This window comes from Pavona decussata, unplaced genomic scaffold, assembly GCF_977016875.1.
Source record: "Pavona decussata unplaced genomic scaffold, jaPavDecu1.1 SCAFFOLD_190, whole genome shotgun sequence".
NCBI classification, from domain to species: Eukaryota; Metazoa; Cnidaria; class Anthozoa; order Scleractinia; family Agariciidae; genus Pavona; species Pavona decussata.
In genome coordinates, this window is record NW_028145599.1 from 2,315,827 (window position 1) to 2,330,271 (window position 14,445).

Here is a 14,445-nt window from a genome sequence, read left to right on the forward strand (position 1 = left end):
AGACAACTACCCCATTCCCAAGATCGAAGATTTATATGCAACCTTGGGGGGAGGTATGGAGTTCACAAAGCTGGATTTAAGCCAGGCGTACCAACAGTTGGAGCTGGATGAGGAATTAAAGAAGTACACAACCATCAACACCCTCAAAGGCCTCTTTAGATACAATCGCCTCCCATATGGCATTGCATCAGCTCCTGGTATTTTCCAGCACACGATTGAAAGTCTTCTTCAAGGAATTCCGCAAGTTGTCGTCCGGATTGATGATATTCTTGTCACTGGCAAGACAAGAGACAAACACCTGGAGAATCTAAAGGAAGTGTTGACTCGATTAGACAAGGCAGGCATCCGCCTTAAGCTGAAGAAGTGTGTATTCTTACAAAACCAAGTGATTTATTTGGAGCATATCGCATAAGCAGGGATGGTATACAACCCATAGAAGGCAAAGTGAGAGCCATCCACGAGGCACCCGCACCAAGTAATGTCAAGGAACTTCAGGCCTTTCTGGGGATGTTGAACTGTTACGCTTGTCATTTTCCAAAGTTGTCGACTATTTTGGCCCCTTTGCATGAGCTACTTGCCAAGGACTGCAAATGGACATGGGGTAAAAGACAGGTGGGAGCTTTTAACCGAGCTAAGGACATGTTAAATTCCTCAGATCTCTTAGTCCATTATGACCCCAGTAAAGAACTTGTGTTATCTTGTGATGCCGCCCCTTACGGACTTGGAGCAGTCCTCTCCCACATCATTGATGGGAAAGAACGGCCCATCTCGTACGCCTCGAGGACTCTATCTCCTGCTGAATGAAGTTATGCCCAACTGGATAAGGAGGGAGCTGCGGTGATATTTGGACTCAAAACGTTTCATCACTACCTGTACGGACAGAAATTCAAGATTTTTACAGACCACAAGCCGCTTTTGGGTCTGTTTAAGGCAGACAAAGCTGTTCCAACCATGGCATCACCAAGAATTCAAAGATGGGCCCTACTTCTAGCAGCCTATGACTAAGAACTGGTCTACAAAGAGGGACAAAACCACGGTAACGCTGATGGCCTTAGTCGGCTACCTTTGCCGGATACCATAGCGAGGGTCCCCACTCCTGGGGAAACAATACTCTTATGGACCGGTTGGAAAAAACTTGCCAGTGGGTGCTGATCACATTGTGGATTGGACAGCCTCAGACCCAGTGTTACAGCAAGTGTTAAGAAGAGTCCACCATGGCTGGGGAGATAAATGTCCGGATAAAAGCCTGGAGCCTTATTATTTGAGAAAAGACAAACTAAGCACACACAATGGATGTGTTTTGGGGGGAAACCGTGTGGTCATTCCAGCAAGGGGCCAACAACAGCTTCCGGAGGACTTGCACAACACCCATCCAGGGATAGTCAGAATGAAAAGTCTGGCGCGTTGCTACCTATGGTGGCCGGGGTTGGATGATGACATTGAAGCTAAGGTGAAGTCATGTGAAGTATGTCAGTTACTAAGTGCAGCACCGGCCGCTGCTCCCCTTCATCCGTGGGGATGGCCTGAGAAGCCTTGGTCCTGCATACACATAGACCATGCAGGGCCATTTATGGGACAATTATTTCTTATTGTGATTGATGCAAATAGCAAGTGGATGGAGGTGAATCCAACATCCAGTACCAGTGCGACAGCTACCATACAGCTGCCTAGAAGAGCTTTTGCCACTCATGGGTTGCCTGACATGTTAGTTTCAGACAATGGCACGGGATTCGCGAGTAAACTTTATGGCGAAAAATGGAATTTTACATGTGAAAACTGCCCCTAGACACCCTTCGTCTAATGGTCTTGTTGAGAGATCAGTCTGTACTTTCAAAGATGAGATAAAAAAGTTGGAAGGATCGGAAGGTACAGTGATCACCAAACTCAGCAGATTCTTGTTGGCATATAGATCAACGCCTCAGACAACAACTGGAGTTACACCAGCAGAGCTGCTGTTCAACCGCCGCCTGCGAACCCGACTGGATCTCATTCGACCTGATGTAAGGCAGCGCGTGGAAGCCTAGCAATCATCCCAGAAAGAGCAGCATGACAACACAAGGACAGTGCGACAGTTTGCTGAGGGGGACAAGGTTCTGGTTAAGAATTTTAGTCCGGGACCCAAATGGAAGAAGGCACACATTGAGAGCAGAACTGGCCCACTGTCACATACGATCAAGAGTGAAGATGGTGTGGTAACCCGCAGGCATGTGGATCTTCTCAAACGACATGACATACCCTCGAGGGAGGAGGATGACCTACCTGAGTCAGCAGTGCACGCTGAACAAAATCCGGTACCACCCACGGCAGTAGAGGAACAAAAGGATGCATCCACAGAGCCCGTTTCCATTAGCATGGAGGGGTCAAATGCAAGATCCCTGGCAAGGAGGTCTCAGCGCTCAAGGAGAACCCCAAGTTATTTAAAGGACTATGTATCTGTTTGAACATAGATTAAAGTTGCGTTTAGTGATCATTATGAGATTGTCAAGTACAGACATTACGGAACAATCAGTTACCCTTGTAGGAACTGTGTTTTGTGAACTAGGTGCGGGGAAGAAGTAGTGTATTGCGTGACGTCACGTGACATATGTTAGTGAATTGCAGATTATGCAAATACAGTATTGTTCCTCCCGCGAATACACTTCACTGGCTAATAGTGCCACGGCATGTGACCTGCAATCATTAAAAAAAACAAATTACAGTGTAGTTTGTATCATTGTTTGGGTTCTGTTCCACTGGGACATCTGAAATAGTTTATAACCGTGAATAACTTGTTTACTGTCAGAGATAAGCTGGAGTTGCTTAAAAGTCATCGAGCCAAATTTTTATTAACTACATGTATATAACTTGTGTTAACAACTTTTTAGACAATCTGGGAACTGACAGACAGACTGTCATCAACCACATGCGTCCCAATATACATTTTAAGTCACTCAGTAATTATTATTTTAGGAGCTACTGCCATGAAAATCAAAAAATTTATTAAACAAGAATTTTGGGCTTCAGCTGGTATATTATTCCTAACCTTAAACCGTAAGAGAAGATATTATTCTACCAACCTGACATAAGTATACCCTTAAATAGGCTACCCGAAAGTATATAAAATGTGTCCGCCATTACTCAAACAGCAACTGCTTAAGCAGAGAAATTTTGTGTAGTGGCTTCCCTCTCATGACGTCATCTTATCATCTTGGCGACATCCAAAAAGTGAGAAAAAGCAGTTGAAATGCTCAAGTTCTTCCCTTACTGTAATCGAATATGGCTCTCATTTCAGTTCTAACGAGAGGGGTAGTTTTCTTGAAGACAATTAGGGATGATTCTCAGTGAAGTGAAAGGATACGATGACATCACAATTTTCTACTCAGCCCAACTCTCCTTGTAGTTCACGGACATTTTTGTATTGTGTGATGGAGGAAAACCGAATGTGGAAATTACGCTTGAAATAGTTTAGCTTACCATTGGAATTACTTGTACTTAAAATTTGGCATGGGTAGTACTTTCTTCCTTAATGCTTTTGAATGCTGTTAGAAAAAAGGAAACTAGGTAAGATAAAATTTTGAATTACAGTAGCACTTTAATATTATGTAATTTTTAAACCTTTCAAGACTAAAACAGCCAGCTCATACTTGTGTGTACTAATGGTTGACGATTTTTTCATGACCCTTATTTATAACACAGGAAAAGATGGCCGTGATGGACAGGATGGTAGAGTTGGAGCAAAGGTTAATTGTTTTTTTTTTTCTTCTTGCTTTTGTTGATGTTAGTAGAATTTAGTTTTTACCTTTTTTTCCCATTTGTCAGGGAGACAAAGGTGAAGTAGGGATGCGAGGACTGGATGGTAATCCTGGTATTAAGGTACATGTACTCATTATTGTTTTGTATTTTATTGCACATGTAAAGATGACTATTGTGTATGATTACTATCCTGCGTTGAGTGAAGAAATCACTTTTTTCCACAAGTCGTCATTCAAATATTTTAGGTTCTCAATTAATTTGAGTTCTGTCTCAATTATGGACTTAAAAATGATAGACTGTACAATTGTATAAAGAGAATGTTCTCAGGATCGCAATACGGTTAGTCCCCTGTGCAGATGCTCTTTGGGCTAGTCACGCAATCTCATAGGGGATGATTGCAATAATTGACAAACCTGAAGACAATATGCTATAACACAGTTGAAAGAGTTTTAGGGTGCATTCAATTGACCCTACTCCGGAATAGGAATACATGCAATGATGACAGTAACTCCCTCATAACAGGTTTTTTGAGTTATTGAGTACAAAATGGCTTTTTAAATTAATTATCATACATCAGCAAAAGTTTGCCCAAATGTCATCCCAAATTTAATTAATAAGAGAAATCTAACAGCTATTATTCTAACAGCTTCTTATTCCAGAATACAGTCAATGGAACGCAACCTTTGAGTGTGTTTAGTTGTTCCAGGAGTAACTAGGACAACATCTGTTCTTTTAATAATTAATTTTATGAGTAATTACATGTATTTTTTTTTTTCATTTTTCAGGGAGAGAAAGGTGAAGTGGGAATGCAAGGAAAGAATGGGAGTGCTTCCATGAAGGTATTTTTATTTTGCCTTTTATATTTTAAAGAAAAATATTAACTTCGATGAAATTCTTTGTGATTTTACAACTGGTAAGGTGTCATTGTTGTCATCTTCTCCTTCCAGTTCCTCTGAAAGTAAAACAGCCCCTGGCCATTGGTTTTGAGCGTTGTTCATATGACTTCACTTTCCCGGGGTTTCAGCTTGTCCCACCCCTTTTCCTTGCTCCTGACCATTTGCGAATCAAACAATGGCAGTAAGCGAAAACCAAAAACTATGTTAAAATAATCGGACTTACAGTGTGAATTTTGAGATAAAAATTGGCATCATGGTACCTATTTAGTAATTGTCTATTTTCAAAATCTGAAGTAGGAAAGGATATGCAAAATTTTCATCCTTGTAGCACCTTGAAGTTTGTTGAGGCATTTGAAAAATACCGGTAGACTATTCCACAGTAAGTAATGAAGAGGCTTGAATTGAACTATGGTTCATACTGGCTGATCACAAATAACATACACATGTAATAAAGTCGCACATTCAGCTTTTTTGTCAAATAAAGAAGAACGTAGCTTGTTATTTTTGAAAAAAATAAAAGGGACCTACACAAAAGAGCCTGTACAGATGGTTGAAGGATTTCTCATGTTTACTCGACCATGAAAAGTAAAGTTAATGCTGTCTTGTTTTATTTAACATTGTGCTCACTCCAGGCAAAAGTGGGGGGCCAGGCAAATTTTGGGGTACTAAATGTTTAATATGAATTTTTCATCGCCATGTAGCTTTCAGGGGTATTCCTCTGGTTCTTTTTGCTCTCTGTGGTTTAATTATTTTTCTGCGTCTTATAAAGCTATGCAGGAATAGTTTTTGCTGTTTACGAATACAACTTCTCCAAAATATACATGGTCCATGTGTGAGAACTTCACAGTTCTAACAATGAAACCATCAGGGTTTAAAACCAGGTTTGTCCAGTTAAATGACTGCTACCTAGGTTTAATAGCACTGGCCTTCACTCATATTTGCATATGCAATATGTGATATGTGATTAAATAAACTTACTTACGGTAATTACTTACATGTACTTACATACTTAGTTATAAACTTTGAAGTAAAAACCCTGATGACTCAACAGTGCCATTCATTGATAGATTGGCTCTCAGTAAAGAAAGATGAATGAACGCCAAAATAACCACTTCAACTGATCACAACATTTAAAAATGTACACAAAACAAAGAATAAAGTGATCAGAACTCAAAGCAAATTCACCTTAATAGGCCAAGTGCAGGGAAACACATGTGAGCGAGTATCAAGTGGGTTCTTTTTTATTCCTAATTAGTTGACAAATTGGCTCATTTTTTAACCAATCTCATATCACAGGAAAGTACAGTAAAACTAAAGCGAATGTCAACTACTTTTGACATTCAACTGAAAATACTATAAATTGTAATTAATTTTACTGAAAATTAAATTTTCTTTCACTGAGGGCGAGAAAGGATCTCCTGGAGACAAAGGATCACAAGGAGAAAAAGGACAACAGAAAGGAATGCCGGGAACATGTGATGCAAAGGTGGTGAAATGTTTATTTTCCTTTGTTCATTCAGTATAAACAAGTGTAAGCAAAATTTAGTTGGCCTTTACTGTAATTATCCAATCTTGAAATTTTTTTCTTGCTTTGTGTATACCACTGTTCAAATTAATTGAAGCTTTAGCTAATATGCTGTTCGGTATAATAAGCCATTTTTCTGCTCAACTAAATTAAAGCTTTAGCTCATTATTTTTCTGTTCATGATATGTAGTATGACAAGCTATTTTTCCTCCTTTGTGCATCTCAGGGTTCATCTTCCAGTAAATCAGCTTGCTGTGCAGCTGGTAAGAACATTTATCTCATACATTACGTTTACAATCCTATTATAACTTTGAAAACGTTGATCGCTCTCACAGAACTTTTTACGCAGTCTCATTGTTCTTAAACATATCAAACAGTTGTTTTCACTTTTTTTTCTTTCTTGAAAAATTCTAAAACTTTACTTGTTGAAGCTTTTATTCTGGATTTAATCAACGCTTCTTTATGATATTTTGACATTCGAGTTCAGGTCAATTCCATTTCTCACTTCAGATTTGGGAAACTGATTTTCTAATAGCTTCCGATTCCTGCTGCGAGAACTCAGGTTTCTCTGTTCCAGGACTGCCTGTGACGGTCACTGACTCAATAATACGATATCCCCTGGGTTCGCATAGGTCATGGAAAACCTGGAAAGTCTTGGTTTTAATTTGTTGACTATGGAAAGTCATTATGGACAAAAATTAAACAAAAAGGAACCAGGAAACACATTTTCACTCAGTAGAAATACCTTATTATAGGAAATTAACGCGAAATTTTAAAAATTCGCGTTAATTTTGTTAACGTTAATTTTTGCGTCTTAAATTAAGTGGTGCATTAATTTCCAAGACCTTAATTTCCGCTATTTTCGCACCAAATTCTCGATACACTTCAGAAAGGGGAAAAAAACACCGTTTTATCAGGGTGGACATCCCCGGTATGATGGACACTGTGAAGAACGCTCGAAATGTTCAGTTTTTCTGGCTTAACCCCAACGTTTAGGAACAATTCCACGAACATTGTTTGCATTTCAGATCTTTACACTAAGTGTTAAAAGAAATTTTGTTCCTGTAGTCTCAACAAATTCTGTCTTTTTTGTGGCAGTCGCGTTAATTTCCTTTATTGGGAAGTAATTTTTCCTGCAATTCACGTTAATTTAAGTCGCGTTCATCTCCAATACCTTAATTAGCACGAGCGTTAATTTCCTATAATAAGGAAAAAAGTCGCTTTTTGACACTGTAAAATTCAATCGCTTTATCATGGAAAACTTGCAAAGGTCATGGATAGTCATGCGTTTTTAAAAGCCCAAAAGAGTACGAACCCTAGATATCTTTTTCACGTATTCCATCACATTGATTCCATCATTACACATACGTTTGACGCACTTCTGCAAATTTTATGCCTCGATATACATGTAGTTTTATTGGCCACAATCCTATAATGCCACATTTGTACATTGTTACACTGAACAAAGGAGTCTCTCTCTGAAACCAACAGAGGGAAGACAGGCGGCTTAATGAAATGATGCAATTATTGCAATATAACGTAAAATCCCGGTTTTCACTAAAACCTAATGACACCACCTTTTCTTTCCTTTTAAGAATGCTTCACTGGTTTTCACTTCTTTGAAAAACTTCAGGACCTACCAACCCGAGGAGCAACAGATGTGGAACATTTCACCATTGATGGAAGTCTGTTTCTTGCTTTTGCCAACTACCGTGGCGACATTAGAAAGCTCAAGACAAGCTCCATGATCTACAAGATGGACAAATCAACTAAAAAATTTATTTTGTACCAGAGCCTGCAAACAAGAGGCGCGTATGGTCTTGAGTACTTTTCAATCGCTGGTAAACATTTCCTCGCTGTGGCCAATCATTACGATGGAACCCACCTACTGGACTCGGTTATTTACCAGTGGAATGGAAAGCTGTTTGTCGTCTTTCAGGGAATATCTACAAAAGGAGGAAGCCACTTCGCTTTTTTCATGATAAATAGTGAAGAGTATCTCGCAGTAGCAAACTACTATGATGGCAGAACCCAGTCCACAAAATCAGTCATCTACAAATGGAGCAGCGGAAAGTTTAACAAGTTTCAGGAGATAGCAACTGAAGGAGCCATAGGATGCACGGCGTTTGTAATAAACAATGACACTTTCATCGCTTTTGCAAACCATTACAACCCCCAGCAGAAGTATTCTGTTCAGTCCGCTGTGTTCAAGTGGTCAGGAGGACACTTTGTTAAACAGCAGTCTCTTCAGACTTATGGAGCATTCGATGTGAAGTCCTTTAACATCAATGGTCACACATTCCTCGTATTTGCCAATCATCACTCTGGAAGCAGCCACAACACCAACTCGTTCATTTACAAGTGGAATGGTAACAAGTTCGCTCTGTTTCAGTCCATTTCTACTCGTGGAGCCATCGCTTGGCATCCATTTGTGATCAGCGGTCAAACGTACCTGGGTTTGGCCAATCACTACGATTCCAGTCAGAAATACAACACACACTCCGTTGTGTACCAGGCCTCTGGAGCGCGGTTCATTAAGTACCAAGAGATTCCAACATACGGAGCGTTTGGTATAACGTCATTTGAGTACAAAGGTCATACTTACTTGGCAGTGGCAAACCATTACAGCCCGAAATACAACATAAACAGCGCCCTGTACAAGTGGGTGTAGAGCCAAGAACGAAAGATCTGGATCCAAGCTTAAAATAACTTATCATTAGCAGTAGAATGAAAGCTTTTTGTTTGGTGACTTATAATACACAACAGGGAAGGATTTGTTGATTTTGCAATGATGAATCAGTTTGGGAAAACGTTGTGAATGGGACAATAAAGTTAATACATAGTATTCTTGATAGGCAATCGCATAAAGTCCAAGGAATAGTGGAGATACAAAATCAGATTCGGTTAATAAGTGCTCGCCTAGTTTTGATGCAGAATTACTTTCTAGAATTAACAATAAAGCTGTGTTTGGATCATAAAACACTTGTCTACAGTTTATCACCTGAATTTTGCGTGGAAACTCAGTTCAAGAGTTTGAGTAAATCGAAAACAGCAACAAAAAAAACAAAAACAGCCTTAACTAAAAACACTACCCTGACTTGCTGCCGGTGAGATGATAAGAAACTTTGACCGGAAACCGGTAGTAGCTAGGGTAAACAAACACAAGAAAATGTCAAATATGTCATCGTTGTGCTTACGATTTGCGTCAGTGTTTGATTGGACTCTGTCACCGTTATGGCCGGATGTTGCGGGGAAAAAAAATAGCCTCGCTCGCGGACGAAATAAAAAGGGTTGCGGAAAAGGAACACGGTCAGAGGAAAAATAGCGCAACTTTTGGAATAATAGGGCGGATGACGGGAAAAAATATTCATAACACAGCTTTCCATTTCCGAGGCATGATGTCGTAAAACGTAAATGACTGTTTCTTGGTTTGTTGAGTAGATTAACGATGCAGAGAATGTCCAACAGTTTAAAAAATTACACAGTGGTAAAGGGAACGAAAAAGTGAGAAACCGATATATAGTCTCAGAAAAAAATCGGACCGCGAAAATTCTTGCCTCTTGGATTCTTTACTATCACCTCTATCAAACTTATTAGGCGATCGGAACTGAATCCTGATAAATCGTCTGTACTTAGGGAGGGTAGGGTGGAAGGGGACGCATTTACGTGGCCATTTCAGCTGTGTTTTCGCAAGGCGGTGCACGCAATTTAAGGCTTTGTAGTTGTCTTGCTGCCCGAGATTGACAAGATTGTAGTTTATTGACTACAGTTAAATCGTGAATCGTTTTGAGGCTCTTTTTTTTCTTGTAGATTCAGAGCGATTTAGAACCTGTTAACTTTGATTCTGAACGTGTTCACTTTTATTCTGACCTCCTTAATCTTGAACTTTCGAAACAGAAGACGGCAAAATATCGCTGCTTGACTAACGTGACACCAACCTTTTCTTCTTAAGAACATAGCGAAGAGTAGCCAAGTTGAAACCAGGAATTAAGAAAATTTAGCTGTCACGCTAGCTGATCACGCAAGAACAATTTGCCTTAACCTAAAATCGTTCAACATTCATTATTAGGGGTGGGGTGGGTTAGACAAGGTTCCCTGAGATCGAGGTTGCTCAGTACGGCGCTCCAGACAGATCAGTGCTCCCACACACGTACACTGTGAAATATTTCGGTCAAGTTTTCAAAATTTAGTAAGAGGTTACTGTCCTTGTCAATCGTCGACTCTGTGGCTAAAATATTTTAGGGAAAACTTACAAAGATTTTAGTCATTCCGTGGATCGGGATGCAGCATAAGGACCCTTCGCTGAAAAACATCAGTTTTCTTGTTCATTTAGTTTCACCAAAAAATGTCTTAAACCTCTGCTATTATTTTCCAATCACACATTAGTAACTGGGTGCGAGTAAGGTGGCGAAGAATTTACTTCCTTGAAAATGATGTGTGATTCTTTCAGTTACACAGGCATTTTCGGAAAATGAAACCCGAGTCGTACCAACAGGATGTCGAACCACAGTATAACCTTCCGATTACTGGTTTGGATGCTCTACCACTGAGCTACAGGAGACTCGTGAGAGCTAAGGCCATTAAACTAGGTTCATGGGACAAACATCCTGCATAGCTCTGATTTGAGTGTTGATGTGTGGCATATATATGCACAATGGGATAAATGTGATGGTATATTTTAAGGTTGGTGAATACATGAGAATGATGTATGGGTGATTCAGTCAGTGACACAGGTATACTTAGGAAAAGAAAATCCAAGTTCTCCCAACAGGAGTCGAACCAATCACCTTTGGATTACTAGTTCGGAATTACTACTTTGTGCATTGTTTTAAACTTTGAATATTTTTAATAAACTTTGACCAGTTAAAATTCTCGTTGAACCAGAAGCAATTAATTTTATTTCGCTTCTGTTTTAATAACGGCGTAAATCGTCTTTGGAACAACTGGGTGTCAAAGTCTTCTATAGTACAGTAGCCTGACTAGAGAGAGCAAATATCCAGTCACGAGAATTAAGGAATGATTGATCTGTCCCCATCCCAATTTGTCAACAGAATATTAAAACGATCTTTATCAAAATACACGTGATATGTTTCAATTTCTATCTTCAAAGGAAAACAGTGTTTCAGAGTTTTATCTACGGAGTGCTGCATAAGCGTTTAAGATACCGTTAGAATTATTATTAGAAAATTCTACTTGGAAAACACCCTGGGTGAGCTTTGGACACATCACGAAAGAGCAAAAAATTTGCACGGATATATTTTTGTGATTCAGACGTGTTGCATGAGTGCCTCAAATATCAGTTTAAACCATGACAAAATAACCGAGTGAAAATATCACTTTCATAGGAAATGGTGTTTTTGTGCAGATAGTTAAGGCGAAAATAACCATTTTTTAGCCAAAGTACATCTGTTTCTTGCACGTCAGTAGTGGCACACAAGTATGACGTCAACAGTTATCATATCAGACAATTTTGTTTTGACAGTGGTAAATAAGCATAGCAAAATGACTCAAACATCGTAAACAAAAGGTATTCCGTCTCGTATTTTCGTGTTCCTAATATGATGAAAAAATAATAAAGGTTAAGAGCAACACTTTTTTAACTTTACACGATCTTTTTTTATCTCTGAGTTCCTGTATGAAAATGTTTCGCTCGTTCTTCTTGTTGGCTTTGCGCCGTTGCATTCCCATACAAATCGTTATAATTCAACGGTTCTCTTATATTTAGCTTTGGCTGGCTGTACTCTTGAGCGACCCTAAAATTTCCTCAGTCAAATCACTATAGTTGGACGCTGTCGTAAGCGACCACCTCTCGTAGGCGACCGCCACCACCTTAAGAGATGAAAGTTTTCAATTTTCGATGCTTCTTTTTCCGAACCAGTGTTTATCATTTAGTGTAGACGAGTTAAAAATAGTAATAATTAAAGTTTGTTTTGACACATAACACCACCAAATTATATTCGTTTTATCTGACTAGTGATAGCTCATACATTTCTTGACATAAGTTAATTAAACAGTAATTTCATGTTCATTTGCACATTAATAAATTGGGAGTTTGAAAGAAGTCATTCCTTCAAGAGCTTGAATTTTTCAGAACCCAAATCACCATTCAACAAACGAACAAACGAACCCACAGTTGACTACCCATTGTAAAAAAAAAACTGTCATTTTATTTTTCGTAAGTAATAAAGGTTTGGTTAGTATATAAACTGTGATCAGACACAATGTACTTGCCTCACTTTTCAAGCTCAAGTACTTTAAGGCTTGTTTATTTGACCTTCAAAGACCCCCAGCAAAGATTTTAATAAACCTCTATTCTCTGTCGAGAAAAGAATTTACACTATAAAGGAAATTCTTTCCATAAACCGCCTGACTTTCTCTACCGAACAGAAGTCTTCCTTAGTGTCACGTGACATTCCTTTGTTGATGACGTCACATAACTTGTTTTTCAAATTGGGGAACATTTATACTCCACAATTTTGAAAACGTTTGCCATTAAAATGTTTAGTATACCTGTGCGAACCTAATTCAGCCTTTTAAGGTGGTAATCGTTTTTTATCTTTTAAGATATTTGGACATTTGTCATGTCACGTGACCCATTTTCCTTAATTGACCGTTACTCTTAAGATGTGGATATCATTAAAAGGCGGGATGACAAAGCCCTTAAAAGGGCTCATCGAGTAAGCAACAAACAAGATTGATATAATATAGCTTTTTGCTCCCCATTTTTGAGTAAAGATTTTAACCGTTATAAGTCGTTTCCAGATCACGTGACAAGAATCTGATACAGCAAATTTTGGAAAATTAATAAGGACACCGATAATAAACTGTTTGCCAAGTTTCACAGAGAACGAACAAATGCTTCCCCTCCAAATAAAAATGTGCATAACAATTAAGCCTTAATACACTGGAGAGTTAGTGGTTGCAGGGAAACTGAAAAATCAAATATAATTAACAAATCATTTTACTTTCACAACCAGTAGAAGCGCCAAGCAATTAATGAATTCCACAGGTTTCAAGTGAATTTGCATAAATATTGGTTGCACGTGATGCAACCAACTCATGAACTTCCATGGGTTTTCCGCAAGCAATCTCGTCCTTAGAGTGTGATGCCCGACCGAGGCCACGATTTTTGATGGTAACCAAAATTGTTCCCACCTCTGAAAATTTGATTGACAATATCTATGAAATTCTTTTCGCTACTTGCTTAGCTTCAGATAGTGAAATGATGGAACAAGGCATGGTAACTTTTCCCGTTATCATCAATTTATTCCTTTCCTTTTATTTTGGCGCAGAACGTTCTAAAAAAAAGGGTGGAAATCGATTAAATCGCCACTGAAAAATATCTTTTTCGCATTATAAACAATTGATCTAAAGAACATATAATAATAATAATAATAATAATAATAATAATAATAATAATAATAATAATAATAATAATAATAATAATAATAACAATAACAATAATAATGATGATGATGATGATGATGATGATGATAATAATAATAATAATAATTTTCAATTTCCCATTTTAATTTACCTTTCCCCATTCCCAATTCCCCGTTCCCAGTTCCTCCTTTTAGTAACATCAGGTTATTTATCAATAAAATTTTCAGAACTAATTAACAAACCTTTTTGAGCGGAACAAGTCAGGCTGTTTGTTTGTCGAGTTTGAGCGTTATATTGATCTCTCATGAAGAACAGTTCCGATTCATAAATTAAACAACAAAGTTTACTCTGGCATTGTCTCAAGTTCTTGTCCTCCACTTTTTCCTAAGTCGATTTTTCAAGTCACTTTCAATCGTCGATCCCCTGTCTCACAATCAGAAGGAGCGGCATAAGAAATGATTGCAGTCTAAGAACCGCAATAAATGAATAACCCAATAAATTTATCGGTAGGTTTTCGACTCTTGAAATTGTTTCAGCCGCCACAAAATTAAAACCAAGGCTCTGAGAAGCCAACTAAATTCTTGGGTGAAGTTCTGTGAGCGATTTAGTTGCGTTGTTGATATTGCACTCAACGGAAAAAAACAACGACAATTAATTTAATAGCCAGGCAGCCTTTTTGCCACATCTGTATCGATCATATCCCTTGAATTCTTCCTGAGTAATCGGTCTTGTGTCTTAACTTTCACTTCAACAAATTTTTCTTTACGATTCATCTTAATCTACAATTATTTCACTTCGTTTTCCTGAAACATTGTTAATTTGACATGCTTGCTCCCTCCCCACCCCACCCACTTCCCCGTACAAAGATGTAAAAAAATGACACATCATCACAAAGGACAAAGTGTT

General features: G+C 38.5%; 1 protein-coding gene across 1 annotated transcript; it reads left to right on the top strand.

The window, feature by feature from the left end:
* Positions 1–2,859: 2,859 nt before the first annotated feature.
* Positions 2,860–9,242, top strand: LOC146462335 (uncharacterized). The gene is made up of 6 exons (XM_085085916.1): positions 2,860–3,719; positions 3,799–3,852; positions 4,518–4,571; positions 6,031–6,114; positions 6,380–6,416; positions 7,749–9,242. The coding sequence occupies exons 1-6, from the start codon at positions 3,636–3,638 to the stop codon at positions 8,822–8,824; spliced, it is 1,389 nt and encodes a 462-aa protein (XP_084942042.1). The 5' UTR covers positions 2,860–3,635; the 3' UTR covers positions 8,825–9,242.
* The last annotated feature ends 5,203 nt before the right edge of the window (positions 9,243–14,445 follow it).

What these genes read in the sequence shown, in the direction of transcription:
- LOC146462335 (XM_085085916.1), top strand. Translation starts at nt 3,636, where the DNA reads ATGGTTGACGATTTTTTCATGACCCTTATTTATAACACAGGAAAAGAT. An exon ending in ATGGTAGAGTTGGAGCAAAG is followed by an intron (nt 3,720 to 3,798) that starts GTTAATTGTTTT and finishes CCCATTTGTCAG; the next exon opens with GGAGACAAAGGTGAAGTAGG. An exon ending in ATGGTAATCCTGGTATTAAG is followed by an intron (nt 3,853 to 4,517) that starts GTACATGTACTC and finishes TTCATTTTTCAG; the next exon opens with GGAGAGAAAGGTGAAGTGGG.